Raw genomic sequence first — 24,890 nt, forward strand, 5'->3', positions numbered from 1 at the left:
CGAGGGCACACAAGGGAGGTATGAGGATAGGTAAGACACCCAAAGAAACATGATAGCATTTGATGTCCTCAATGCAAAGGAACTAATGCAGAAACTTTAAAACGACAGAGGCCAATAAGAGAAGGGGACCAAGAACTAGAGAAAAGGTCAGTTAGAGATGAATCAACTTAAAATGTAACACACATGTACATGAAAGCAATGCAAGGAATCTCCCTGTATAGCTATCCTTATCTCAACTAGCAAAAACCCTTGGTCCTTCTTATTATTGTTTATACTCTCTCTTCAACAAAATTAGAGATAGAGGCAAAACAGTTTCTGCCTGGAAGCGAGGGGGTGGGTGGGGGGAAAGGCAGGGGAGGGGTAAGGGGAGAGAAATGACCCAAACATTGTATGCACATATGAACATATGAATAAAAGGTATAAAATTTAAAAAAGAAAGGAAGGAGGAAAGGAAAGAAGGAAGGGAAGGAGGAAGGAAGGAAATAATGAGTGTTTAGTGAGAAGGCCCTGAGTTCAATCCCTATTACCAAAGTTTTGTTTTGTTTTGTTTAAAAAAAACAGTTGTTAGAAATAAGGGCAAAATAGTTTCTGCTGGGTATTGAGGGGGGGGGAGAGGGAGGGGGCGGAGTGGGTGGTAAGGGAGGGGGTGGGGGCAGGGGGGAGAAATGAACCAAGCCTTGTATGCACATATGAATAATAAAAGAAAAATGAAAAAATTAAAAAATAAAAAAAAACAGTTGTCCTTGACTCCACTGAAAGAGAGCACTATAAGCTTTACAATTATGGTGGATCTGTGGCTCATGCCTATAGCCCTAGCTACTCAGGAGACAGATTGGGAGATCACAGTTCAAGGCCAGTCCAGACAAAAATTTCACAAGACCCCCATCTCCACCAATAAAAACTAGGCATGGTGGCATGCACCTATCATCCCAGCTATGAAGGAAGAATAAATAGGATCGAAATCCAGGCCAGCCTGGGCATAAATGTGAGACCCTATTCAAAAAATAACTAAAACAAAACAAAAAAAAAAGGCTGGGGGTATGGCTCAAGTAGTAGAGTGCCTGCCTAACAAGATGAGGCCCTGAGTTCAAACCCCAGTGCCACCAAAAAAAAAAAAAGAAAGAAAAGAAAATTAGTATTGGTGAGCATGTGGAAAAATGAGAATCCTGTGCACTATTGATGGGAATGTAAAATAATGTAGCAGTTATGAAAAACAGGATGAAGCCAGAACTGGGGGGCATAAGCCTAGAATTTCAGCATTTGGGAGGCTGAGTGTGCTGGTATGTACCTAATCTTTTACCTATGTACAACAGAACTGAACAGACACACTGGGAGGAGGAAGCAGGTGGCTGAGGAATGGAGATTAGAGAAATATTTTTCACTGTACATTTTCTGAATATTTTAAGTTTTATTATCTACCAAAGATAAAATATTAAATAAACTAAATAAAAGCAAATCTAATTGTTATCTGTCTTCAAAAGCATCTTACAACCCTTAAAACTAAGTCTAAACATCTTAAGATGGAGTTACATGATCTGCTAATTCCAGCCTCCCCAGTTTCATCTCCAGCCACTCCTTCATATTCCACAGTCCAGCCAAGCTGAACTGATTCCAGTTCTTTCACTAAACCTTATGCTATCTTACTTATGAATGCTAGCAAATACTTTATTCTCTAATCCTACAACACTCTTCATCAGCTTCTATGATTATGCCCATTGTAAGAACTCAGTTTAAACAAATTTGTTGCCTCCATAAAGCTTTCCTACATATCCCACCCTCAAGTCTGGGATGGAGTCCATCCTATGTGCCACACAGTGTCCTAGAACCCTCTTATGATTGTGCTTTTTACATCAAATAGTAGTTTAGTTTAGGAAATGTGTTCTTACAGAAAATCATAAAGACTGTATCTATACCTTATCCTCTAATGAAATTCAAAGGCGAACAGTATAAAGCTGGCATTCAGTGAGTATTTGTAAGTAAAATGAATTGATTAATTAATTTATTTATTTTTTATTTAATTAAGGTGTAAAAGGATAAATGTGCAAATGAATACATGAACTAGATAGGAAGGGAAGGACATAAATAGGTTCAGTGAAGACAATGATAAGGCAAATTCTAGTCTTGACTCTTTCTTAGTAAGTTCCTCAAAGTCACCTACACAGCTATTAATAATTGTCATAAAACCCTTTTAATAGTTATTTCCAAAAGCTACACTATAGCCATATTCTAATTTCTATGAAATTGACAATACAATGGCAAAATATAGCTCATCCAAACTTGCTTACTGAAGCTAAAAAAGGGCTCTAAATTTGATTTAGCAAATATTCTGCCATATTACTTGTAGGACACAAGGAAAGGTGTAGGAGGGTGCATATGGTAGAAATAATATGTACTCATGTATGAAGATGGAAAAATGAAACCTGCTATTCTAAGAATGGGGAGGGGAATAAAGGAGAATGACGGAGGGGGTGAATTCAACTAAGATATATTATAAGTACTTTTGTAAATGTCACAATGTACCCCCAGTACAATAATAATAATAATATGTTTTTTTCTAAAAAGTCACTTGCTGAAAAAAAAAAAAAAAAAGAGTTTGATTCCAAGGGTAGTAGCATGGCTCAAGTTGAAGAGTACTGGCCTGAGTTCAACACCCAGTACTGCAAAAAAGAATATGATTCCATTCTGCAGCACACAAATGTTTCATAAATGATATTAATCAGTAATAGTCATAAGTATTTAGCAATGAATACATATAAGTTCAAGAAATTCCATTCTCTGATTTTAATACCTTAAAGTAAAATTATTGATCTTTTTTTACCTATCATACCCTGATTTTTTCATAGGAGTGCCATTTGAGATAGACAGTGGTGATGACGGCCAAACATTGGGAATGTACTTAATGCCACAGAATTGTCACCTAAAAATGATTTAAATGGAAAACTTATGATATATGCATTCCATCATAATTTTTAAAGAGAGGGGCTGGCAGAGTGGCCCACATGGTAGAGAGCCTGCCTAGCAAGCACGAAGCCCTAAGTTCAAACCCCAGTACAAAAAAAAAAAAAAAACCTGCAATTTTAAAAAAGAAAAATGCCACATGTGACTATAATCCCACCTGTTTGGGAAAATGAAGCAGAAGGATCTCTGAGCTCAGGAGTTTGAGGCCAGCATTGGCAACACAGAGGCACTATCTCCAAAAAGAAAGAGAGAACTCCAGGGTTCTACCATCAATTCAACATGTCCACAACTGAAATTATGATTCCCTCCCACATCAAATCCCAGCCCCAGCTTTTCCATTTCCATCAAAGGTACTCCACAGAGTTTACCTTAATATATATTTGTCATACCCCATTTCCTTAGCTCCTGAATCTCATTCTAAGTTCTAGAAATATACCTTCACATTACTCATGCTTTCTTCTATCACTACCTTAGTATAGTATCTCACTTACAGACAATGGGCTTTTATAAGTTTTTGTGAGTGTGTGTGTGTGGTGCTGGATGTCAAAACTGGGGCCTCAAGCATGTCAGGAAAGCACTCTACTACTAAGCTACATCCTCAGTCCCAGCTTTGTAATTTCTAAAAGCTCTTATGTGTAACCAACGCAACACAAGTTTACTTATGTCAAATATTTAAACTAACAGAAGCATATGAAGTGTAAATAAAAACTGGTTTAAAGGGTTAGGGATACAGCTCAATGGTAGAGGGCTTGACTGGCGTGTGCAAGTTCCTCAGTTTGATTTTCCAGCAACAAAAAAAAAGAGAGAGAGAGAAAGAGAGAGAGAGAGAAAAGAAATTGGTTTAACCTGTTCATTATTAAAGTTAACAGTAAATTACTATTAAATTGTAACTGATCAAAATGATGCTTTATTTGAATAAACATCCTTATTTATGTGGTCCATTTATTTTATACTACTTCACATTAATCTTCCAATGCCACTAAAGAACATTTTACACCTACCTTTGTATGATATTCCATAGCATCCAATTCTCCTTGATTGAAAACAACACATCTTTTACGCTTCTAAAGAGTAAATTAGAGAAAAGGTTATGCTGCCATCTATCAAAACATTCACATTTTAAAATATTTTAATATGTTTTCTTTATCATATTTTCTATATTTTATATCTGTTGTTAAGGGGTAATAATCTCTACTGAGGTCAAAATCAATGCAAAGAGTACTAAGGAGGTAACCTTTCCCAAAGCAAAAAACAAAACATCAAAAACAAAATAAGTGACAGAAAGTCATCTCAAGCCTTATCTTCTATAACATATATATTATGTAAGAATATGCTTATATGTATAATTTTATACATACATTTGTCCACATATAAGTGAATATACACACAGAAAATAAGAACTAATTCCACATGAAAAAGTATACCAGCAACCATGGAACAGAATAGAACTGTGACCCTAACAGTGTCACTTATCAAACATACAAAACAGTTATTCTCAACTTCTCTCATTTCTGAAAAGAGGTACTATCCATGACTAGCAGAGGAAAATTCCTTTTAAAGGCTCTTTATGATTATTTTGAGGGTTAGTAGAAATCAATACCATTAACAATATTCTATATTTAACAAGTCCATACAAAAGAACATGTGCGATCACACAACACAGAAACCATACATTTACTGCTAAAACCCTATTGCTTACATTGTATCAAACTCCTAGCAGGCTAAAATGTTTGTTGGCTGAATGAATGAATTTAATAGTTGGCTAGCTATGTAACTTGCTTTAACATCAGAAATATAGTAAGCTTTGTCGAGATAACATTAATAGCTAAGCATGGTGGCCCAGACCTGTAACCCCAGCACTTGAGAGGCTGAGGCAGGATGATCATTAGTTCTAGACCAGCCTGAACTATACAGAGAGACCCTACCTTAAACCAATAAAAACAAACAAAAAAAGATAACATTCATTATATATGCTTATCCTCATCTATAGTTTTCAATACTGAAAAACTTACCCAACATAGAAGACTAAAAATTTAAAGTTAATATCCACAACCTAAACTGCAAAATCCTTTATAAGTGCTCATCTTAATTAGAAACAGTAATGAGAACTGGCAGAGTGGCTCAAGTGGTAGAGAACCTGCCTAGCAAGCACAAAGAACAAGTTCAAACCCTAGTACCATCAAATTTTTTAAAAATGTAATGATATATTACCTACATTGCATTTTACTGAGCTCTTACACAATAACATGTATTTTCTTTTCTGTGTCTCACATATGATCAATAAACATGTGCTAAAAAGAAAAAATATATATAGGCCAGGTACAAGGTAGCTCACACCTGCAATCCCAGATGTGCAGGAGGTGGAGATCAGGAAGATTGCAATTTAAGGCCAACTGGGCAAAAAATTAGGGAGACCCCTGATCTCAACCAATAAGCTGGGCATAGTGGTGACACACACCTGTGATCCCTGCTATGCGGGAGGCACAGGTAAGAAGATTGAGGTCTCAGGCTAGTCTGGGCAAAAAGCAAGACCCTTCTTTAAAAATAACCTAACAGCAAAAAGGGCTGGAGTTGTGACTCAAGTAGCAGAGCACTTGCCTAGCATGTGCAAGCCTCCGAGTTCAAACCTCAGTACCACCAAAATAAATAAAGGGAAAATTATGTATAAGAAAAAAAATCACAAGAATATTAAAAATTCTTTTTCAGGTACCTACAACAATATAATAGTAAAAGCAATATTTCTATTACTTTCCTAATTCTAATTCTCAAAACACTTTCTCATTTCTTTCTTTTCTACTCAATTATAATTGTGTTTCTCTTGCCTCAGCACTATGTATAAAAGCACATAGAGCTCAAAGATATGTTGAGTCAAATTTGACAAATTTGTTGTCATTACTCATTTGTTGGTTGAGTAATGAATGTTATTCCTATCACTAATAAAATGCTAATATAATTTATCTGAAATAGACTTTGCATAATCACCTTTAAGCTCCTGACATACACAAAAAGTACTAAAGCATAAGTAATTTGATCCTGTATGGGATTCTCAAACTTTTAAAGCCTGGAAGTGTGCTTCAAGAGGTAAAGCACTTGCCTAGGAAATGCAAGACCCTAAGTTGTAAACACCACTACTGAGACTGGGGTGTAGCTCAGTAGGTAGAGCAATGTGAAGCCCTGAGTTCAAATCCCAGTCCCACCAAAAAAAAAAAAAAACAATAGAAAGAAAATCCCAGTACTGCCAAAAATACCTTTTAAAAGAATTTAAATACATCGGTTTTAAATACACAAGTGTGTATATGTAGTTTATGTTTTATAAACACATTTTCCACAGTAGCTTTCTACTTTTATCACTAGAAACTTTTCAAAAATACCACCCTTTTTTTTAAACTTTTATTGCATGTGTTTATCCACAAAGGATGGGTCTTTAAAAACCTCCCAAAATCTATTTATTACTTTGGAATTTTGCAGGGAAATAGCATTTTCTTCAGTAAAAACATTCAAGTAAAACAAATAGCTAAGCCTGCCTCCAGTGGCTTATGCCTGTAATTCTAGCTACTCAGGAGGCAGAGATCAGGAAGATCGAAATTCAAAGCCAGCCGGACAAAATAGTTCAGGTGGCCCTATTTCGAAAAAACCCATCACAAATAAGTGCTGGTGGAATGGTTCGAGCAGTAGGCTCTGATTTCAAATCTCAGTACCACAAAAAATTAATTAATTAAAATAAATGGCTAAGCAGGGTACTGATGACTCGTGCCTGAAATCCTAGCTACTCAGGAGGCAGAGATCAGGAGGATCCCAGTTCGAAGTCAGCAAATGGTTTGTGAGACCCTATCTCGAGAACACCCAACACAGAAAAGGGCTGGTGGTATGGCTCAAGTAGTAGAGCATGTGCTTAGCAAGTATGAGGCCCTGAGTTCAAAGTTCAGTACTGCCACACACAAAAAACTGGCTAAGCAGAAAGGGATTTTATTGCTACTTGGCTTTGTTTCATTTACAGAATATTCACTTCCAAGCCAACTTTGATTACTTTTGAAAATGCAATTTGGTATTCTAGAATGCTAGAATGTTAGGAGAGTTAAAAATTACTCTGGACATCCTAAAGCCTTCTTAGGGTTGACTTTTTTTTTTTTTTTTTTTTTTAGCAGTACTAGGGGTTTGAATTCAGGGCCATGTGTTTGGTAAGCAGGCACTCTACCACTTGACCCACATGCCCTTTTGCTTTGGTTTTTGAGATGGGGTTACCCAGGCTGGCCCAAACCAAACAATCCTCCTGTTTATGCTTCCCCCACAGTTGGGATGACAGGACCACACCATCACACCCATCTTTTATTGATTGAAATGGGGTTTTCCAAGCTTTTTGTGGGGGCTGGCCTCCAACCACCAGCCTCCTGATCTCCACCTCCCAGGAAGAGAGGATTACAGAAGTTAGACACCACACCCAGCTTGACTTGTCTTTATATTTAATAAATGACAATAGCCAAGCACCTGTAGGTTACACCTGTAACACATAGTTACTTGGGAGGCCAAGATCAGGAAGAATGCAGTCCAAGGTCAGCCCAGGCAAATAGTTCACTAGACCTTATCTCCAAAATAACCAAAGCAAAATGGATTGGAAGTGTGGCTCAAGCAATAGAGCACTTGCTATGCAAGTGTAAAGCCCTGAATTCAAACCCCAGCCCCACCAAAAATAAATAAATCACAAGGTATCTGGTATACTGGAATGAAAAACATGTCTTCTGTAGAAAAACTAAAACTTTCTACCTTCCCAATAATAGAAATGGAGTTTTCTTTTTTAACACCATTCACTAGATCTTCTTTTTCATTAGTTTGTTGGGCGCCTTTGTGAACACCTGCAGTTATATAAGGTTTTGTGACATTAAATAGTTCAGATCGAAAAACATATTTTTGTGTGAACATTTCACAATTTCTTCCATCCTCATTCTCTGGCTTAATGGTAGAATCAGAAGCGATACATGTAGCAGAAACACTAGAAAAAGACATAAAATCCATTTGAAGAGAATCCAAGTGGACAGAAATGGGCTCATTTTTACTGCAACAAGGCTCATCATGTTGGTGAAATTGATAGTTTATCTTGTTAATGAAAGAAAGATGATCCAATAACCACCCAGGTGACAACTGGTGTACCACAGACATTCTCTTCCTTTAAAAAGTCTAGCAATTAGTAATTAAAAGTAAAATCCAATTTTGAAGATCAAGCTCTTAAATGTCACTTATTTCAATAAATATGTACTTCACACACACAGGTAGATTTGATATTCAAGTGTATAAATTGGACATATACACAGAAGAGAATTTAGCATTCATATGTTAATATATATAGCCACTCTAAGGAAAAAGGCAATGTCTTAATGTAAACTTCTTTAATTTCAGAGTTGATCATTCAAAGTTTTCAGTCAATGTGGCCAAAAAAGGTTTTTAACTGATGTTATACAGAATCCCAATTTGATCCTCCTCCTATCTTCCTGTGCCCTTCAAGACTTCTTGCTTTGGTCCCAGGATCTAGCCACTAGGTGCACATCCTCCAGGTATGGAAATCAATGAATCTTTCGAAGGTGAAAGTGTCCTGTCAAATCAAGGAATAGTGCATTATATATTTGAATTCCTTTTTAAGAAGATAATTCAGTGGGTCAGCCCGTGATTTTTACTTGCCACAGTAAATCAGTCCATTCTCACTATCAGTAACCTACTTCATCACTATTGTTAATGGAGTAACAGGGTTAAACAATTGGTCTAGTCAGAACAAACTCAACCTTCACGCACATCTCCAACGCTACCCTAGCAAAACTCCAAAGTTAAGGGTCCAGAGTAATTGATGTGAGCCGCACTCCTCAAGTAACCAGATTTTTCAAAAGTTCCTTATCTTTGTTGAAAAGATGGTTTACAGTTCTGTATATAGCTTTCTAAATCTAATAAGGCTGTGGAGATTTTAAGGGCGCACAGAATAAGAATGAGTAATTTAACAATGTTTGTATTCCAATAGGAATTGGAATAATAATTCCATGTATTAGTAGCATGACCATGGACAAGTTACTTGGTCTCACTGAGACTCGATGTCATCATTTTTATGACATCCCAGTTTACAGATTAAAGGAGATAATCTACAGGCAACGTTGTACACAATGCCTGACTCATGGCATTTGCTCACATAAATTGTAATGGCTATTAGTGATGGTGATTCTGGTGATCTTTGGTCCCCTTTGTTGGTCATCACGAAAGGTGAGAGGGCCCAATAGCGGCTAATGAGATCTAGAAATATAGCCGGGAAAACTGAAACTCAGACAAGAAAGGATACTTGCTCCCAAACTGCAATTTTAGTTAATGGCACAATTGCTACAAGGTTCAGGCATTCAAACTTTTCCCTCAGAATTCCTAACCCTTTCCAAAACTCGGGCAATTCTAGGTTCACATTCAGGAAAACGGGAATGTCCTACTGTAGCAAAGGAGTCTACCGTACTTACTCCTTTTTTGCTTCATACCTGCTCCCAACTCCTCGGATTCCCCCTGGCTCCTCCCAGGCAACCCGCCACAAGAGGACCATGAGGCCCTGGCTAGCAGTCCAATCTCCGGCCTCAATCCTGGCTGCGGCCCCGGCGGCGCGAGCCTCGGACCTGACGGCACCCACACTCAGCAGCCACTACCTCCTACCTCGCCGCTTCGTCAGGAAAATGCACACCGCCTTCTCAGACTCTCATCATAGAAACAGAACCAATCTAAATAGTAGTCATGAAAGACAATCCTTCCGGAGGGGAAAAATTTTCTCTTTTTCTAAATGACATGGGAGTCGCCATATTGCTGTACGGACAAACGTTTCGGGGCGACTTGGAGTGCTCAGACCATTCCTTGGTGACGTAGCGCTCTTTGGTCTTCAACAACTTTAAGGGCCAGGCCAGACTTCGCAGAAGACACTTACACTACTAGCAAAGAGATACCAGAGTGCCCGCAAGACCGCGAGACGCGACCGGCAGGCAGACTTCCGGGGACAGGTAGCAGGGGGCGTAAAAGTTGCGCGTGCATGCTCACGTCCTGCGTGATGACGTCAGCGTCAGCGGAGATTTTTTTAAAAATTCAAACCGCCGGGACTGGCAGAGGCAGAAGCTGTTGTTTTGGCGGCTTCTCTCGTATCTAACGAGCAGTTGCGCAGCTTAGAGAAATTCGGTCGCTGGATCTTGTCGGAAACTGAAAGAAAGGTAACTAATGACATTAACTTTGTTAATGCAAAAGTGGTCTGGAGGAAGAAAGTGATGGCGAGGGGCACCGTGTTAGTGTTTGTTGTCGTGAGGGGTGTAGGGCCCAGTGTGAGTGGCGCTACTTTCGCCGGGTCCAATAAATGGCTATTAGCAACACTTTCTTCGGGAAGGAGAGGAGGGTCGAGGCGCACTGGGGAAAGAACAGAGGGAGTTAAGAGAGAAGGGAGTGGGAGCGACGGACGGACAGGCGCTGTCATTGGCGGTGTTGCGTTCGTGGCATCTTAGTGGCTGGGTAAAGAGTATGTTTGCAAGTCTGTTTTCTGTTTGTTTTGTTTTTGTTTTTGTTTTTTGTGGTATAGAGGTTTGAACTCAAGGATTGGCGCTTGCTGGGCAAGTGCTCTACTGCTTGAGCCACACCTCCAGCCCTGTCTGGCAACCTAATCTTGTCAATGGAGATTGGGACTAGACCAAAGGGGAGAGTGAAAGAGTTGAAATAGATGAACAAACGTACGCTGAAAAAGAAATAAGCGGCCAAAACCGAGAAAGAGGCCTGAGAGGGGCTCCGCTGGTAGAACACTTGCTGAAAACCCAGTGTTCCGTTTTTTAAAAAAGTGAAATCAGAGTATAAGACTAAGGAGTGTCCAGAGAGGTGAAGGGGTAATCAAGACATCCACTTTCCTGGAAGCTCGGGCAAGACCTGAGAAGGCTCTGTGGACAGTGTCTGATGTCGCAGAGGTGGACAGAGGATGAAACATTTGTCAATATTGATATCCTGGAGGACAGCTTTTCAAGCAGATGTGAAAGGAATGAGGTGTTAGTATGTTTTGAAAATGAAGCAGCCTACAGACCATTTTGTGGACTGGATAGTTTATGCTTGTTAAAGGGGAGATTGGAACTAGAAGAACAATATAATACAAACTGAGAAACAATGGGTTAAGCATAAAACAGGAGAGATTGACACTAGGAAAAGAAAACAGAATAGCTCCCTTTTATTGAAACCAAAATAAACAAATAAATGGAAACATTTTGAGGGGAATAAAGGGAACTTGTGGTAGCTCTTCTCAGGCAGCCATTGAAAGAGACACAAGCAACAACAGTGATATGGTCAGGGCTAATATTCAGAGATTTTGCTACCACGAATACCCTTGTAAAAACAGGAATCATCCATTATTCATCTCTGTATCTCCTGCATTGCCTGACACACTCCTTTGTACACAGTGTGCAGTTAGTACATGTTTATATGTGTTGAATACTTCAAGTTACATATATGTTCTTTGTAAATGAGGACTTAAATGTACATGAACAAGTAAAGATAGTTCAGGGAAAAGATTATCTTGAAAAAAATGAAACCTTTCTATCTGAGGATAAAGATAATTGTTGTTGCTTAATGTACCATGTACATCTGGAACATTTTTCTAATACAAAATTCATGAACGCAGGTCACAAGCATGAAGCGTAGTTCAGTTTCCACTGGTGGTGCTGGCCGCCTCTCTATGCAGGAGTTAAGAGCCCAAGACATGAATAAACAAGGCCTTTTTACCCCTCAAACGTAAGTGCCTCCACCTTTGGTTCTTATCCCATACCTTATTATCTTGGGCAAAGAATTCATTAAAAATGGTTAATTCAAAGAAATCTTGTCTTATTTGCAGCGGTGTTTAATTTGGGGTCAATGAAATCTAAAAGTGGTTGTGATGCTAAGTTGTGTACATCATCTTATTTGTTTCTTAAAGTCCCAAAGCCAAGTGCTTTCTTTACAAAGCACCCACTGAAAAGGCTGATGGTTGCCCCTCAACACTTTATTTTTCTCCTTTATTTTAGAGCTACAAATTTAAACAGGTTCTGTGCTGTAACTTTCAACTTAATTAAAATATTTCCAACTACCAAAGTTCTTAATCAAATCAAATCAAAGCTATGTTACTTGCTATGATCATAAGTTACAATATAGTATCAGACTACAGAACACTTTCCCAAACTGTTTCCACAAGATTAGCTGGAAAAAAGTGCCCAAATAATCTTGCTGTCATAAACTGTTGTTTTTCTGTATTAAGAATGTTGTTCCAGATGACGGGCTATTTATAAACCACTATGAAGCTGTATCAATCCTTCTCTAGGTACACTCCTTGCCTATGTACAGTTACTTGCTGAACTACTTAGATTTACATAGTATGAGCCTCTGCTACTTTTAGAAATTTGAAATGTGTATATGTTTTTTCTTCTGAATACTTTAAACAGAATTTTTGGTACTATTATATATTATTTACATCAAAAGATTTTATGTTTTTAATTGTATTAGAAAGAAAAACATTGCCTGTCAATTTTTTGTCTGTAATTTGTAAAGTAACAGCCTTATTCTGATAGAGTAGGTTTTAACCTGGGTTTGGTGGCTCACACCTATATATAATCCTAGTATTCTTGAGGCTAAGGCAAGAGAATTGTGGCCAGCCTCGTCTCTGAAAAGAAAATTTTTTTAATTGGAAAAAAAGAATAGGCTTTTGAAGAAAATTTTCAACTGTAGTGATCAGCCTATAATTGAAGATACCTTTATTTTTTTCTTTTTCCTTAATGTTGGTATCCATAAATGTACATATTTTAAGATAAAACCATAATGTAGGGTAAGTACTTTGTTCTGATTCTTCACATTTGAGAATTATAATTTATACTATCTTTTAGCCCATCCCAGTTATAACAGTTTGTAACAGTTGCTAAAATTTTCATGATTTTGAATAAGAGGTATTGGTTCCCACACATTTCCAAAGTTTCTTAAATTGATTTTCTTTTAAAGAGTTGTTTTTCTATTTTTCCTAAAGCAAAGAGAAACCAGCCTTTGGAAAGTTGAGTATAAGCAAACCCACATCTGAAAGAAAAGTCTCTGTATTTGGCAAAAGGTAATGGTATTTTTTTACTAGATCTAATGAAAAGATTGTATGTGTGTGTGACTGGTGATTGAACCCAGAGCTTTATGCATGCTAGCCAGGTGCACTACCACTTGAGCCACACCCCCAGCTGAAAAGATTCTTATAGCCATTCGTTGACGCTCTCACATAACAACAACAGAAAAAAAAATTAGGTGTCATAGCCCCTTTTGAGAAAAAAATTATATTCTAGTTTTTTTCCCATGTTTTAAATAGTTAAAATTTAGAACCAGGCCTGGTGATACATACCTGTAATCTCAACACTCTAGAGGCAGAGGCTGGAGAATAGTGAGGCTAAGTCCAGCCTGAGCTACATAGCAAGACCCTATCTCACAAAAAAAAAAAAAAAAAAAAACCCTGAAAAAAGGTTGAAATTTTAGGTAATATCTGCTTTATATGGTACTAAATACATAAGCAGATTCAGATCACTATTTCATTATTTTATTGAAATAAAAAAAAAATTCTATACCTAGCTCATGGAGTGGCTCAAGTGGTAAAGTACCTGCCTAGCAAACATGAGGCCCTGAGGGTCAAACCCCAGGACTGCAAAAAAAAAAAAAAAAAAAACTATACCTAGTTCTTAGGTATTATAGAATCATAGATTGTAAAATAAGGAAGAATGATCCTCTAGTATAACATTTTAGTCTCAACTTTTTTATACTCATAAAGATTAATGAGGATTCTAAAAACTTTTGTGAGCTGTATTTATAGAGATTAAGCAATCAGGAATTAAAACTCAAGCCAGGTGCTAGTGGCTTATGCCTGTGATCCTACCTACTCAGGAGGCAGAAACCAGGAGGATCACGGTTCAAAGCCAGCCCAGCAAGACCCTATTTCGAAAATACCTAAAAGGTCTGGTGGAGTGGCTCAAGGTGGAAGCCCTGAGTTCAAGCCCCAGTACTGCCAAAAAAAAATTAAAACTCAAAAGATTTTAAAATACATATTAATTGCATTAAAAATACTAGTAGTCCATTACATGGTAACATAAATTATATGTTTTTAATTTTAAGAAAACATTTTCAATGTAAAACAATTTCAGAAGAGTAGCACTATTTCAGTTTTGCAAATCTCTTTAATGTCTGACTTAATAGAAGACAACTAGATTCTCATCTCTTGCTGCATTCATTCTGTTACAATGTTATATATATCATGTGGCAATAGAAAACTTCATTGTACACTTATGAAAGAATGAGAATGAAAACAATAAACAGCATCTTAGTTTTATTAAGAAAATAGATTTGACTTCTTAGCAATCCCTAGATAACACTTTGACAATCACTATCTAGACTAGATCAACAGCTGTCTGCACTGGGGTGGGGAAAGTTTCACATAGATTAACAGGAGAAAATCTGTTCCTAGTTGTATGGCCTTAGCTGTACAACTTGGATTGCTTTACCTCTTTGTGCTTCTATTTCCTTATATATAAAAATGGAAACAATACCAGTATCTCCATAGAGTAGTTCTGAGGTTTGATTTAAGCAGATGATAATATTTACAAAATCTAAAATTTCTTAAGTATTCCCATAGGCCAGACATTGTTTCCAATGCTTTGTTATGATATGTTAACTCAATCAATCCTCAGGCAATCTTGCAACAAGAAATATGGCAAATGAGGGAGTACAGAGGAGGGGACCAATTGTAGAGAGGTAAATAGGAATGAAAGTCTTAGGTTATTGAATAAACTTGTAAAATAGTTGAAGCACCAGATTAGTGGACACAAAATAGTCATTCTTAGAGGATGTGCACTTAGAGGATGGTGTTTGTGTGTGTGTGTCAATCATGCAAAACACCAGAAGGTTTTTTAGTTTTGTTATGGCAGTTCTGGAAATCAAACTCAGGGCCTTGCACATGCTAAGCAAGTACTCTGCCACTGAGCTACATCCCCATCTCCAGAAGTATATTTTTTAATTCTTACCTCATTTTGTTTCTAAATTATCTGTTAACTGCTATAGTATCATACTTTAGTCTTTCTCTGCTTTAAGTAATAGAATTGTGTTTAGTTAAATAAGAACTAAAAAATTAAACTTCAATGTTTGCTGCTGGTTAAAATAAAATTTTAAAATGCCTTGAAATAATTTAGACTGGACCACAGAAGGACATAGTTTTGACTACCTTTTTCTAATATATGCTTCCAGAACCAGTGGACATGGATCCCGGAATAGTCAAATTGGTATATTTTCCAGTTCTGAAAAAATTAAGGATCCAAGACCACTTAATGACAAAACGTTTATTCAGCAGTGTATTCGACAACTCTGTGAGGTAGTTCATAATTTAATTAATCTAAATTGTGAATGTTTTTCCAATAATGTTTTTTCTGTTCAAAAATGTTTGATGTTTCATAAAAATTATCACAGTTTCTTACAGAAAATGGTTATGCATATAGTGTATCCATGAAATCTCTACAAGCTCCATCTATTAAAGACTTCCTTAAGATCTTCACTTTTCTTTATGGCTTCTTATGCCCTTCATATGAACCTCCTGACACAAAATTTGAGGAAGAGGTTCCAAGAATTTTTAAAGATCTTGGGTATGTATATTTCATTAGTCTGTAGAAATTATTGGAACACAGAGAAGCACCAAATTGAAAAAATTTGTAAAGAATTTGAGTTAGTAAAATACCATGTTTCAAGATGATCACTGTAAGCAATATATGTAGAATAAATTGAAGAGGAAAAAAAAGAACTGTAGGTTTATTAGTCTAGGTTTTTGCTGTAGCGAAATGCCTGAACCAGGTAATTTATAAAGAATTGGGGTTTGTTTAGTTTAGGGTTCTAGTGAGGGCCTTCTTGCTGGTTTATAACATGGCAAAGACATCGGTTGGCAAGAGACAGGAAGTGTGCCAGAGAGAGCTCACTTTTAAAAGAAAATCACTTTTTCAGTAACCCATTAAGCCTGAAATGGATTAATCCATTATAAGGATTCTGCTGGTCACCTCCCAGTGGTGCCATCTGACTTTCATTAACACATGGCTTTGAGGACTAGGTTTCCAGTACATGAGTTCTGGGGGGACAAATATTCAAACCATACCAGTAGGTTCTAATTCAACTACAGCTGATTAAGCATAAGGCACTGAACTGCCAAAGTGATGGGAATAGAAAGTACAGGATAAGAATATATAGGGAACTTAAAAAACTAAATTCTCTCAAAATTAATGAACCAATAAAGAAATGGGCAAGTGAACTAAACAGAACTGTCTCAAAAGAAGAAATTCAAATGGCCAAAAAACACATGAAAAAATGCTTGCCATCTCTAGCAATAAAGGAAATGCAAATTAAAACCACACTAAGATTCCACCTCACCCCTGCTAGAATAGCCATCATTAGCAACACCACTAACAACAGGTGTTGGCGAGGATGCGGGGAAAAAGGAACCCTTTTACACTGCTGTTGGTAATGTAAACTAGTACAACCACTCTGGAAAAAAATTTGGAGGCTACTTAAAAAGCTAAACATTGATCTGCCATATGATCCAGCAATCCCACTCCTGGGGATATACCAAAGGAATGTGACACAGGTTACTCCAGAGCCACCTGTACACCCATGTTTACTGCAGCACTATTCACAATAGCCAAGTTATGGAAACAGCCAAGATGCCCCACTATGAATGGATTAAGAAAATGTGGTATTTATACACAATGGAATTCTACTCAACCATGAAGAAGAATGAAATCTTATCATTCACAAGTAAATGGATGGAACTGGAGAACATAATTATGAGTGAGGTTAGCCTGGCCCAAAAGACCAAAAATCATATGTTCTCCCTCATATGTGGACATTAGATCAAGGGCAAACACAACAAGGGGAATGGACTTTGATCACATGATAAAGCGAGAGCACACAAGGGAGGTATGAGGATAGGTAAGACACCTAAAAAACTAGATAGCATTTGTTGCCCTCAACGCAGAGAAACTAAAGCAGATACTTTAAAGCGACTAAGGCCAATAGAAGGGGACCGGGAACTAGAGAAAAGATTAGTTTGAGAAGAATTAACTTAGGAGGTAACACACATGCACAGGAAATCAATGGGAGTCAACTCGCTGTGTAGCTATCCTTATCTCAACTAGCAAAAACCCTTGTTCCTTCCTATTATTGCTTATACTCTCTCTTCAACAAAATTAGAAATAAGGGCAAAATAGTTTCTTCCGGGTAGTGAGGGGTAAGGGGAGGTAAGGAGCAGGGAGAGGGGAGAGAAATGACCCAAACATTGTATGCACATATGAATAAAATAAAAATTTAAAAATAAAAAAAGAAAGTACAGGCTGGTTACCACAGATTTTGTAGGCACCAAAACAACAGGATTGAGGTCTAGTAAAAACAGAGATCAAGTTAAAAGAAACTAAAAAAAGCATAGGCATGGTTGTCATACTCCTGTATTTTCAACACTCAGAAGTCTGAGGCAAAAGGATTGAGAGTTTCAGGCCAGCTTAGGCTACATAGCAAGTTCTAGGCTAGCCTAGGCTACATAGTAAGACTATTTCAAAAAGAAAAAATAAGAATAAGTGCAGAGTGGGAAGAAGATTCAAGGATGAGTAATTCATATATGTGGTTTATTGAGGATATAAGTTTAGGGAAACATCATTATGGAAGAAGTCCAGCATTCTGGTTATAAATCATATTCTTCAAGTTAAGCAATCTGTAGAGAAGAAATCAAAAACTACATAAAATCATTGGAGAATAAGAAGATTAGACAAACTTTCCACAGATATCTTCAAACAAATCAAGACTGGGCTGGCGGAATGATTCAAGTGGTAGAGCACCTGCCTAGCAAGCATGAGACCCTGAGTTCAAACCCCCATAGTGCCAAAACAAATCAAGACTGTGAGGGTGCATATGAGACTTTTAAAATGTAACTTCTCATTTAACTTAGTCAATATTTTTACTATTTTAACAAAAGTTACCTTGTTTTTTCAAATTTCGTATAGGTATCCTTTTGCACTATCCAAAAGCTCCATGTATACAGTGGGAGCCCCTCATACCTGGCCTCACATTGTGGCAGCCTTGGTTTGGCTAATAGACTGCATCAAGGTATGTGACTTAATATTTTAAATGCACACCTAAGAATGTTTGTTAGTCAAAACAATATTCCTATTTCTCTTCCATTCTTACTAATCTCAAAATCTGGTTAAGTTTTCATTTTTTAAAGCACATTTGATTTTAAGTTTTTCAAATTCTTAACCTATGACAAGAGAGGTAAGCAGAAGTTCCATATTTACAAAGCAGTTTTTTTTTTGTGGTTTTACATTTTAAATAATGGATCAATAGGAAATTGATTCTTTTTTTTTTCCCTCATGAAATTCACTTTCCCCTTTTTAAATTAAAATCATATTTATTTGCAAAACGTTTTGGAAATAGAGTGATGTAACCATAAATTCTCAGCTTAGAGACAACTTAAAAAGCATATCTTGCTGGACACTGGTGGCTCACACCTGTAATCCTAGCTACTCAGCAGGGATCAGCAGGCTCATGGTTGAAAGGCAGCCTGGGCAAATAGTTCGTGAGACCCTATCTCAAAAAAAACCCATCACAAAAAAGGGCTGGTGAGCGCTCAAAGTGTATGCCCTGAGTTCAAACCCAGTACCTCAAAAAAATAAATAAATAGAAATTAAAAGTACATGTTTTGGATATGGTTTTTTAATTTATTTTTGTGGTCCTAAGTCTTTAACCCAATGCCTCACACATGCTAGACAAATGCTCTACCACTGACCTGTAACTTCAACCCTGTATATACTTTTTAAAGTACTCTGTTACTCTGCAAAATATGTACGGTCATGTGCCACATAATGTTTTAGTCAGAGATGGATGGTATATATGACAATGGTCCCATAAAATCATTACAGACCTGAAAACCTCTTATTGCCACTGCTCACATGTCTGTGGTGATGCTGGTATAAACTAACCTACCATACTACCAATCATGTAAAAGTATAACACACACAATTAACTACAGTACATAAAGGTGCAGTACTTCATAATGATAATAACTGTGGTAATAGTGTATATATTTACTGTACTATACTTTTCATCATTATTTTAGAGTGCACTCCTACTTATGTAAAAAAATGTTCAGTGTTAGGGGTGTAGCTCTAGTGGTAGAGTTCTTACTTAGCAAGTGTGAGGCCCTGCGTTCAATCCCCAGTACTATAAGTAAATAAATATAAAAAGTGTTCACTATAAAATAGTATACCTTGTTGTGCTGGTAGCAGCCTTGTGCATCTTGTATTTACCACATCTCTTGACTCGATTAAGAGGCCATGTGAAGTGATTGACCTATGTCATCTAGGTTTATGTTCGTACCCTAAGGTGTTCACCTAGTGCATTTGTCAGAACATGTCCTCCATCAAGCAATGTGGGACTGCTTATTCATTAGGCTGTTGAAACATATGGAAAAATTTCCCTCCAGAGAAACTTGGACAAATTAAAACATTCTCAGCAATGTGTAAGCATACTCATTTTTCTACTCCATAGGCTTTTTGAGTGTGTGTGGTATAGAAGATTGAACCCAGGGCCTCAGACTTGCCAGACAAGCACTCTACCCACTTGAGCTATGCCCCAAGCCTATTTTCATTTTGTTTTTGAGATAAAGTCTTGCTCACTTTGCCTGGGCTGGCCCCAAACTCACAATCCTTAAGCTCAAGCAGTAGAGGGCCTGTCTAGCAAACACAAATCCCTAAGTTCAAACACCAGTGCCACCCAAGAAAAAATTAAAAAAAAAAAAAAAAAATCCGGTCCTCCTCTTGGGAGGTAGAAATTCTACCTCCCAAGTAGCTGGCATTAAAGCTGTGTACTTTAATGCCTGGCCACCAAAGGCATTACTGTTTTAAAATCTTTACCAACTTGAGAAAAGAAAAGTACCTTGTTTTAATATATGTATTGTTGAAACAATTTATACTTTTATGTGGTTTGTTATTTGTATTTTCTTAACTTTGCTGGTACATGCTTTTTTTGTCCCATTTTATATTTGCTTTTGCTATCAATTCGAACCTTATTTATTTATTTATTTATTTATTTATTTGGCAGGGGCTAGGGTCGTTTGCCATGCTAGGGCTTGAACTCAAGGCATCAAGCTTTGTAGGTAGGCTGTTTACCACTTGAACCACTCCATCAGCAGAAACTTGCTATATTGCTCAGGCTGGTCTCAAACTCCTGGACTTGAGCGATCCTCCCACAAGTGAGAGACTACCAGTGCTTACCACAATGCCCAGCTTTGTCTTCAAGTTCTATTTTTCTAAGTTTATGCCCTCCCCCGCAACCCAGGTCAAGGTTTAAACCTACAGCCTCACAAATAGTAGGTAAGCATTCTAGCACTAAGGTGTATTCTTCCCAGCCCTGTTAATGTTTTTTAATAGTTGACAACATGACAGACAAAAAGAAGATAGCTAAATTTTTTCATATTTTCATTTTTTGTTTTTAAAGTTGACATTTTTCACATTATAGTAACTGCCTATTCATATCTTTGGCCTTTTTTCTTACTGATTTACAAGAATGCCATTTTGTTTTGAGGAGGTTCAGAGGGTTTTTTGGTTGGTAGTGGTGAAGGGCTTTTAGCTTTATTTTGTTTCATTTTTTGCGATGCTGAGGATCAAACCCAGGGCCTTGTATGTGCTAGGTAAGTGCTCTGCTCCCTCCATGGTCATTGTGAACACTGTCTTTACATTTTCCCTTTGATTTAACTTGCTGTATTTTGGCCATTTAGAATTGTTAATTTTTATATACTCTAATGCAGTCTCTTCCTTTTGTAGCTTCTGAGTTTCTTGTCCTACTTAATGCTAGAATCCTTAAAACCATTAAGGCCCCTCTGCTATTCTCTTGGTCATCAAAGGCCCTTAACTAAATGTTAGCAGCAGTAGATGTACGGATTTTGACCTAGGAACTATGCCAGTTATCAAGATACGAGTAGAAATCCAATACCATAGCCCAATAATAACATGCAAATTTTACTGGACTTTATATATAACATTCATACATTCAATCTGTCTCTGCCCTCTGATGCATGTGAACAGGATAACTACTTCTTTGCTCTTAACATCAGATATTCCTACTGTACTGGAACATTACATCCATATTTGCCTAAGCAATTTAGGATTTTGTTATAGTACTGTGAGATAGCATGTACTGTGGTACAGGAATTTGTGCAATAGCTGCTGTGGCTTTGTTCAGAGAGAGACCAATTGGAATGCCTCCAAGCCCATTACTTAGATTAAAATCCCCTCCTTCCTATCTTGTTTTGCTTTATGTGATAGAACTGAACAGAATAGGAATGTAAGAATTCATAAGAGACTGCTGGTTTCTTGTTCTAATTGTCTATCCCACTTCAGCTTAGATATTTTAGCCACATTTAGGAAGGCCTCCTTTTCTCCTTAATATTTTTTAATGCCAATTTTTTCCTTAGTATTTCTTTGGCCTTTTTGTATCTTTTACTTATATTTATTTTGAAATGGAGTCTTGCTATGTTGCCAGACTGGCTTCACACTCCTGGGTTCAAACAGTACACCTCAGACTCCCAAGTAGTTGGGACTGCTGGTGCATACCAACACACCCAGATCTGTGTTGTCTTAAGTCTCAGTCCATCTACACTTTATTTTAGCTTAAGAAAAAGGAAGACAGACAGTGCAGTGGACACGCCTGAAATCCTAGCTGATTGGGAAGATTGTGGTTTAAGGCCAGCCTAGGCAAAAAGTTATCAGGCCTCCATCTCAAGCAATAAAATGCTGGGCATGTGACTCATGCACCACTGCACTGTCTGTCAATTGTCCATTTCCCATCTTGTTCGGAAAGGTATTAAATCTCATGTATTCATCTCTTTGGTTTCTTCTATAAAATGTAGTTTTCTTCACATTAAGCAACATATTTAAGTTAATTCCGTTTGTTCCAGTGTTTTGTTTACTGAGGTGAGCAAAATTTGATTTCATTATATTTCTAAGGTTATTAATGCTAAGGATTTTATGTTTACTATTGAATTGCCTTACTATTGCTGTTCTTAGTTTATTACTACCTCTTCCACTATTTTCTAATGAAGTATCTTCTGTTTTATTATTTAGTCATGATGAATGTTTCTCATGTTGAAGTTTATCTGCTTTTATCAAGAATGATTGTTGAAAATTATTATATTCTTTTGCAGGATCTATTGAGAATACTCATTTTCTCTGACTGATATAATATGTTTCTTAATAGTCTCTGGTTTTTTTCATTGCTGTTTATTCTTTAACTATACTCCCAAATTGTAAATTTTTTTATAATAAAGTTTGATTTTTTTTTTTCCCCATTCTCACAATGACTCCATGCCCAGAGCATGGCACATATCAGTTCGAGTGGCAGTAGTTTAGCCAGAGTTCCTGTCTCTACTAACAACAAGTAGGAGAGTTGCGTGTGCTTCAAGAGTTCCATGCTAACCTTTTTGGTTAGGTGTCAAAGTGGACATGTCTTTACTTACCTGTGATCCCCTAAGTCCTTTTGCTCCCCTTTTTTGAGAAAATGCCACATTTCACTGAAAAAAAAAAAAATGACTTGAATCTGTATTTGATTTTATCTCTGTGTTATTTCAAGTTCAAACTAATTCAACCAAATCTTCTCAGTGCTGAACTTTTCAATCTTTTCAGTAGAGGCTTTCTGTAGTTTCTAGGATCTGTTTGTCCCTGTGTAAAGCTTTACTTGAAGTTTGTAGAATAGCAAGAGTTTTCAAAATGGCTTTTGGCAAGGTGGCAGAAACTGTCTTTACCCTTCTGACAAGGTAGAAGATTGTCTTGTTCATCTTGGGCTCTGTCCTACATGTCTCCTGAGACTGCATTCAATATCATTGTCAGGCTAAAGACATGGCTCAAGCAGGAGAGCACCTGCCTAGCAAGCATGAAACCCTGAATTCAAACCCCAGTATTACTAAAAAAAAAAAATACTGATTGTCATCTGAGGCCCTGTCAAAGAAAGATAAGGCAAAGGATAAGTTGATAGAGTCCCCCTGCATCCACCCTAGACAGAGAGAGTCAAATGAGTGCCTTTGCAATAGGAATAGGGTAATAGGGCAAGCATTCTGGCCTAATGACATTGTCTTTCTAAAATCTACTCTGTGAGTCCAGGATAAGAAAATTTAATTGTTTTTAACAGAAACCATATTCTTAGTCACTTTCAAATTTAACTATGAAACTATGATATTTCAGAAGTTTTATATTCTAAAATTCAATCTAAAGTTCATATTTAGAGGCTGGGAGTATTGCTTAGAGGTAGAATGATTGCTTGGCATGCATAAGGCCCTGGGTTCAATCCTAAACATTACAAAAATTGTATTTGTACATAATATATATATGGTAACATATGAAAACCAAAATTGAGCTCATATAAGAGAATTATTGCCGGGCACCAGTGACTCACGCCTATAATCCTAGCTACTCAGGAGGCAAAGATCAGGAGGACTGTGGTTCAAAGCCAGCTCTCAAAAATATTTCTTGACACCCTATCTTGAAAATAACCAATGCAAAAAAGGGGTGGTGGAGTGGCTGAAGTGGTAAAGCACCTGCCTAGCAAGCATAAAGCCCAGAGTTCAAAACCCAGTATCACCAAAAAAAAAAAAAGAGAGAGAAATAATCATTATTGGTTCATCTATGTGGCAGTTCTGTTTTGCGTTCTTAAAGTTGCATTAAAATGTGTGTATATATGATCCCACAGAGTAATAACAGCATAAAGGTCAGCATATTTTTTTCTGTGAATCAAAACTAAATGTGGAATCTATCCTTTCTAAATCCTAAAGAGGTATCAAGGGTCGTATTTTAAGATTCAGTTTAATCTCTTTTAAAAAAAAAAACTTTGTCATGCAATTAAATTCTTCTAAAATGACACCAAAAAATGAAATTGGCAAAACATGAAAGCTGTGTTTTTCATATCAACTCAATTTAATGTATTATTTATGTATTACTTTAGATATATACTGCCATGAAAGAAGGCTCACCTTTATTTGATGATGGACAGCCTTGGGGAGAAGAAACTGAAGACGGTATTGTGCATAATAAGGTACCATACATTACCATAAACTATAGTAAGTTACTTTGATACTACTAATTAAATGTGTGACCAGGCACAGTGGGTCACACCTGTAATCCTAGCTACTCAGGACACAGATCAGGAGGATCACAGTTTGAGGCCAGCCCTGGCAAATATTTTGTGAGCCCCTACCTCAAAAAAACCTATCACAAAAAGGGGCTGGTGAGTGGCTCAAGTGGTAGGGCACCTGACTAGCAAGCATGAGGCCCTGAGTTCAAATGAATCTTAACTATTAAAGTTAATTTTTTTATAGAGCTTTAGCTTATATTTTTGCTTCCTTAAAAAAAAAACTTCTAAAATTTATGTTCAAAAATATTAATTAAATGAGTTTACTGTTGGAATCACATAATTTCCTAAAATTAATTAGGCACAGAAACTTAAATGATAAATAAGTAATTTATGCAAGGGCTTTGGCAATTGAATCATAACATGTTACATCTTATAGATATAATGTTTCTTTTCATCTGTCTTCTAGAACAAAGGTATCACTAACTTTACTTTAATGTAATTATCAATATTAAGCATAACAGATTGAGTCTTAAAATACTGCATTGCATTCTTTGTTCTTCGTTTATTTTGTTTTGGCTTTTTTTAGTTAAGAATATTGTCAGAGTTAACACTTCCAAAAGTGATTGAAACAACACTAATAAACAGAAACAAGCATGGTGGTATATGTGTTATCCCAGCATTCAGGAGGCTGAGGATGGAGGATTGAGAATTTGAGGCCAGTCTGGGCTACATAGTAAGTTCCAGATCATCCTGAGCTACATAAGCAAGTTCCAAGC

The 24,890-nt window shown here is 37.0% G+C and overlaps 2 protein-coding genes across 6 annotated transcripts in view; one reads left to right on the forward strand and one right to left on the reverse strand.

Annotated features, from left to right (window-relative positions):
- Mettl4 (methyltransferase 4, N6-adenosine) overlaps positions 1-10,007 on the reverse strand; it is a 39,896-nt gene extending 29,889 nt beyond the window's left edge. Inside the window, exons 1-3 of one of the 5 annotated variants that reach the window (XM_074070215.1) lie at positions 9,890-10,007; positions 7,720-8,542; positions 3,960-4,022 (exon numbers count right to left, since the gene is read on the reverse strand). In XM_074070215.1, coding sequence (XP_073926316.1) covers positions 3,960-4,022; positions 7,720-8,112 — 456 coding nt within the window. In that variant the 5' untranslated portion in view covers positions 8,113-8,542; positions 9,890-10,007. The other 4 variants (XM_074070214.1, XM_074070216.1, XM_074070217.1 and 1 more) reach the window with 4 other exon arrangements.
- An 11-nt stretch (positions 10,008-10,018) lies between these two features.
- The window catches only part of Ndc80 (NDC80 kinetochore complex component), a 39,604-nt gene continuing 24,732 nt past the window's right edge, over positions 10,019-24,890 (forward strand). Inside the window, exons 1-7 of the mRNA XM_020152172.2 lie at positions 10,019-10,166; positions 11,606-11,715; positions 12,974-13,051; positions 15,214-15,337; positions 15,433-15,605; positions 18,000-18,102; positions 23,986-24,075. Coding sequence (XP_020007761.1) covers positions 11,615-11,715; positions 12,974-13,051; positions 15,214-15,337; positions 15,433-15,605; positions 18,000-18,102; positions 23,986-24,075 — 669 coding nt within the window. The 5' untranslated portion in view covers positions 10,019-10,166; positions 11,606-11,614. The remainder of the gene's footprint in view (positions 10,167-11,605; positions 11,716-12,973; positions 13,052-15,213; positions 15,338-15,432; positions 15,606-17,999; positions 18,103-23,985; positions 24,076-24,890) is intronic.

The sequence above is a fragment of the Castor canadensis genome, chromosome 4 (assembly GCF_047511655.1).
Source record: "Castor canadensis chromosome 4, mCasCan1.hap1v2, whole genome shotgun sequence".
In the NCBI taxonomy this organism is placed as follows: domain Eukaryota; kingdom Metazoa; phylum Chordata; class Mammalia; order Rodentia; family Castoridae; genus Castor; species Castor canadensis.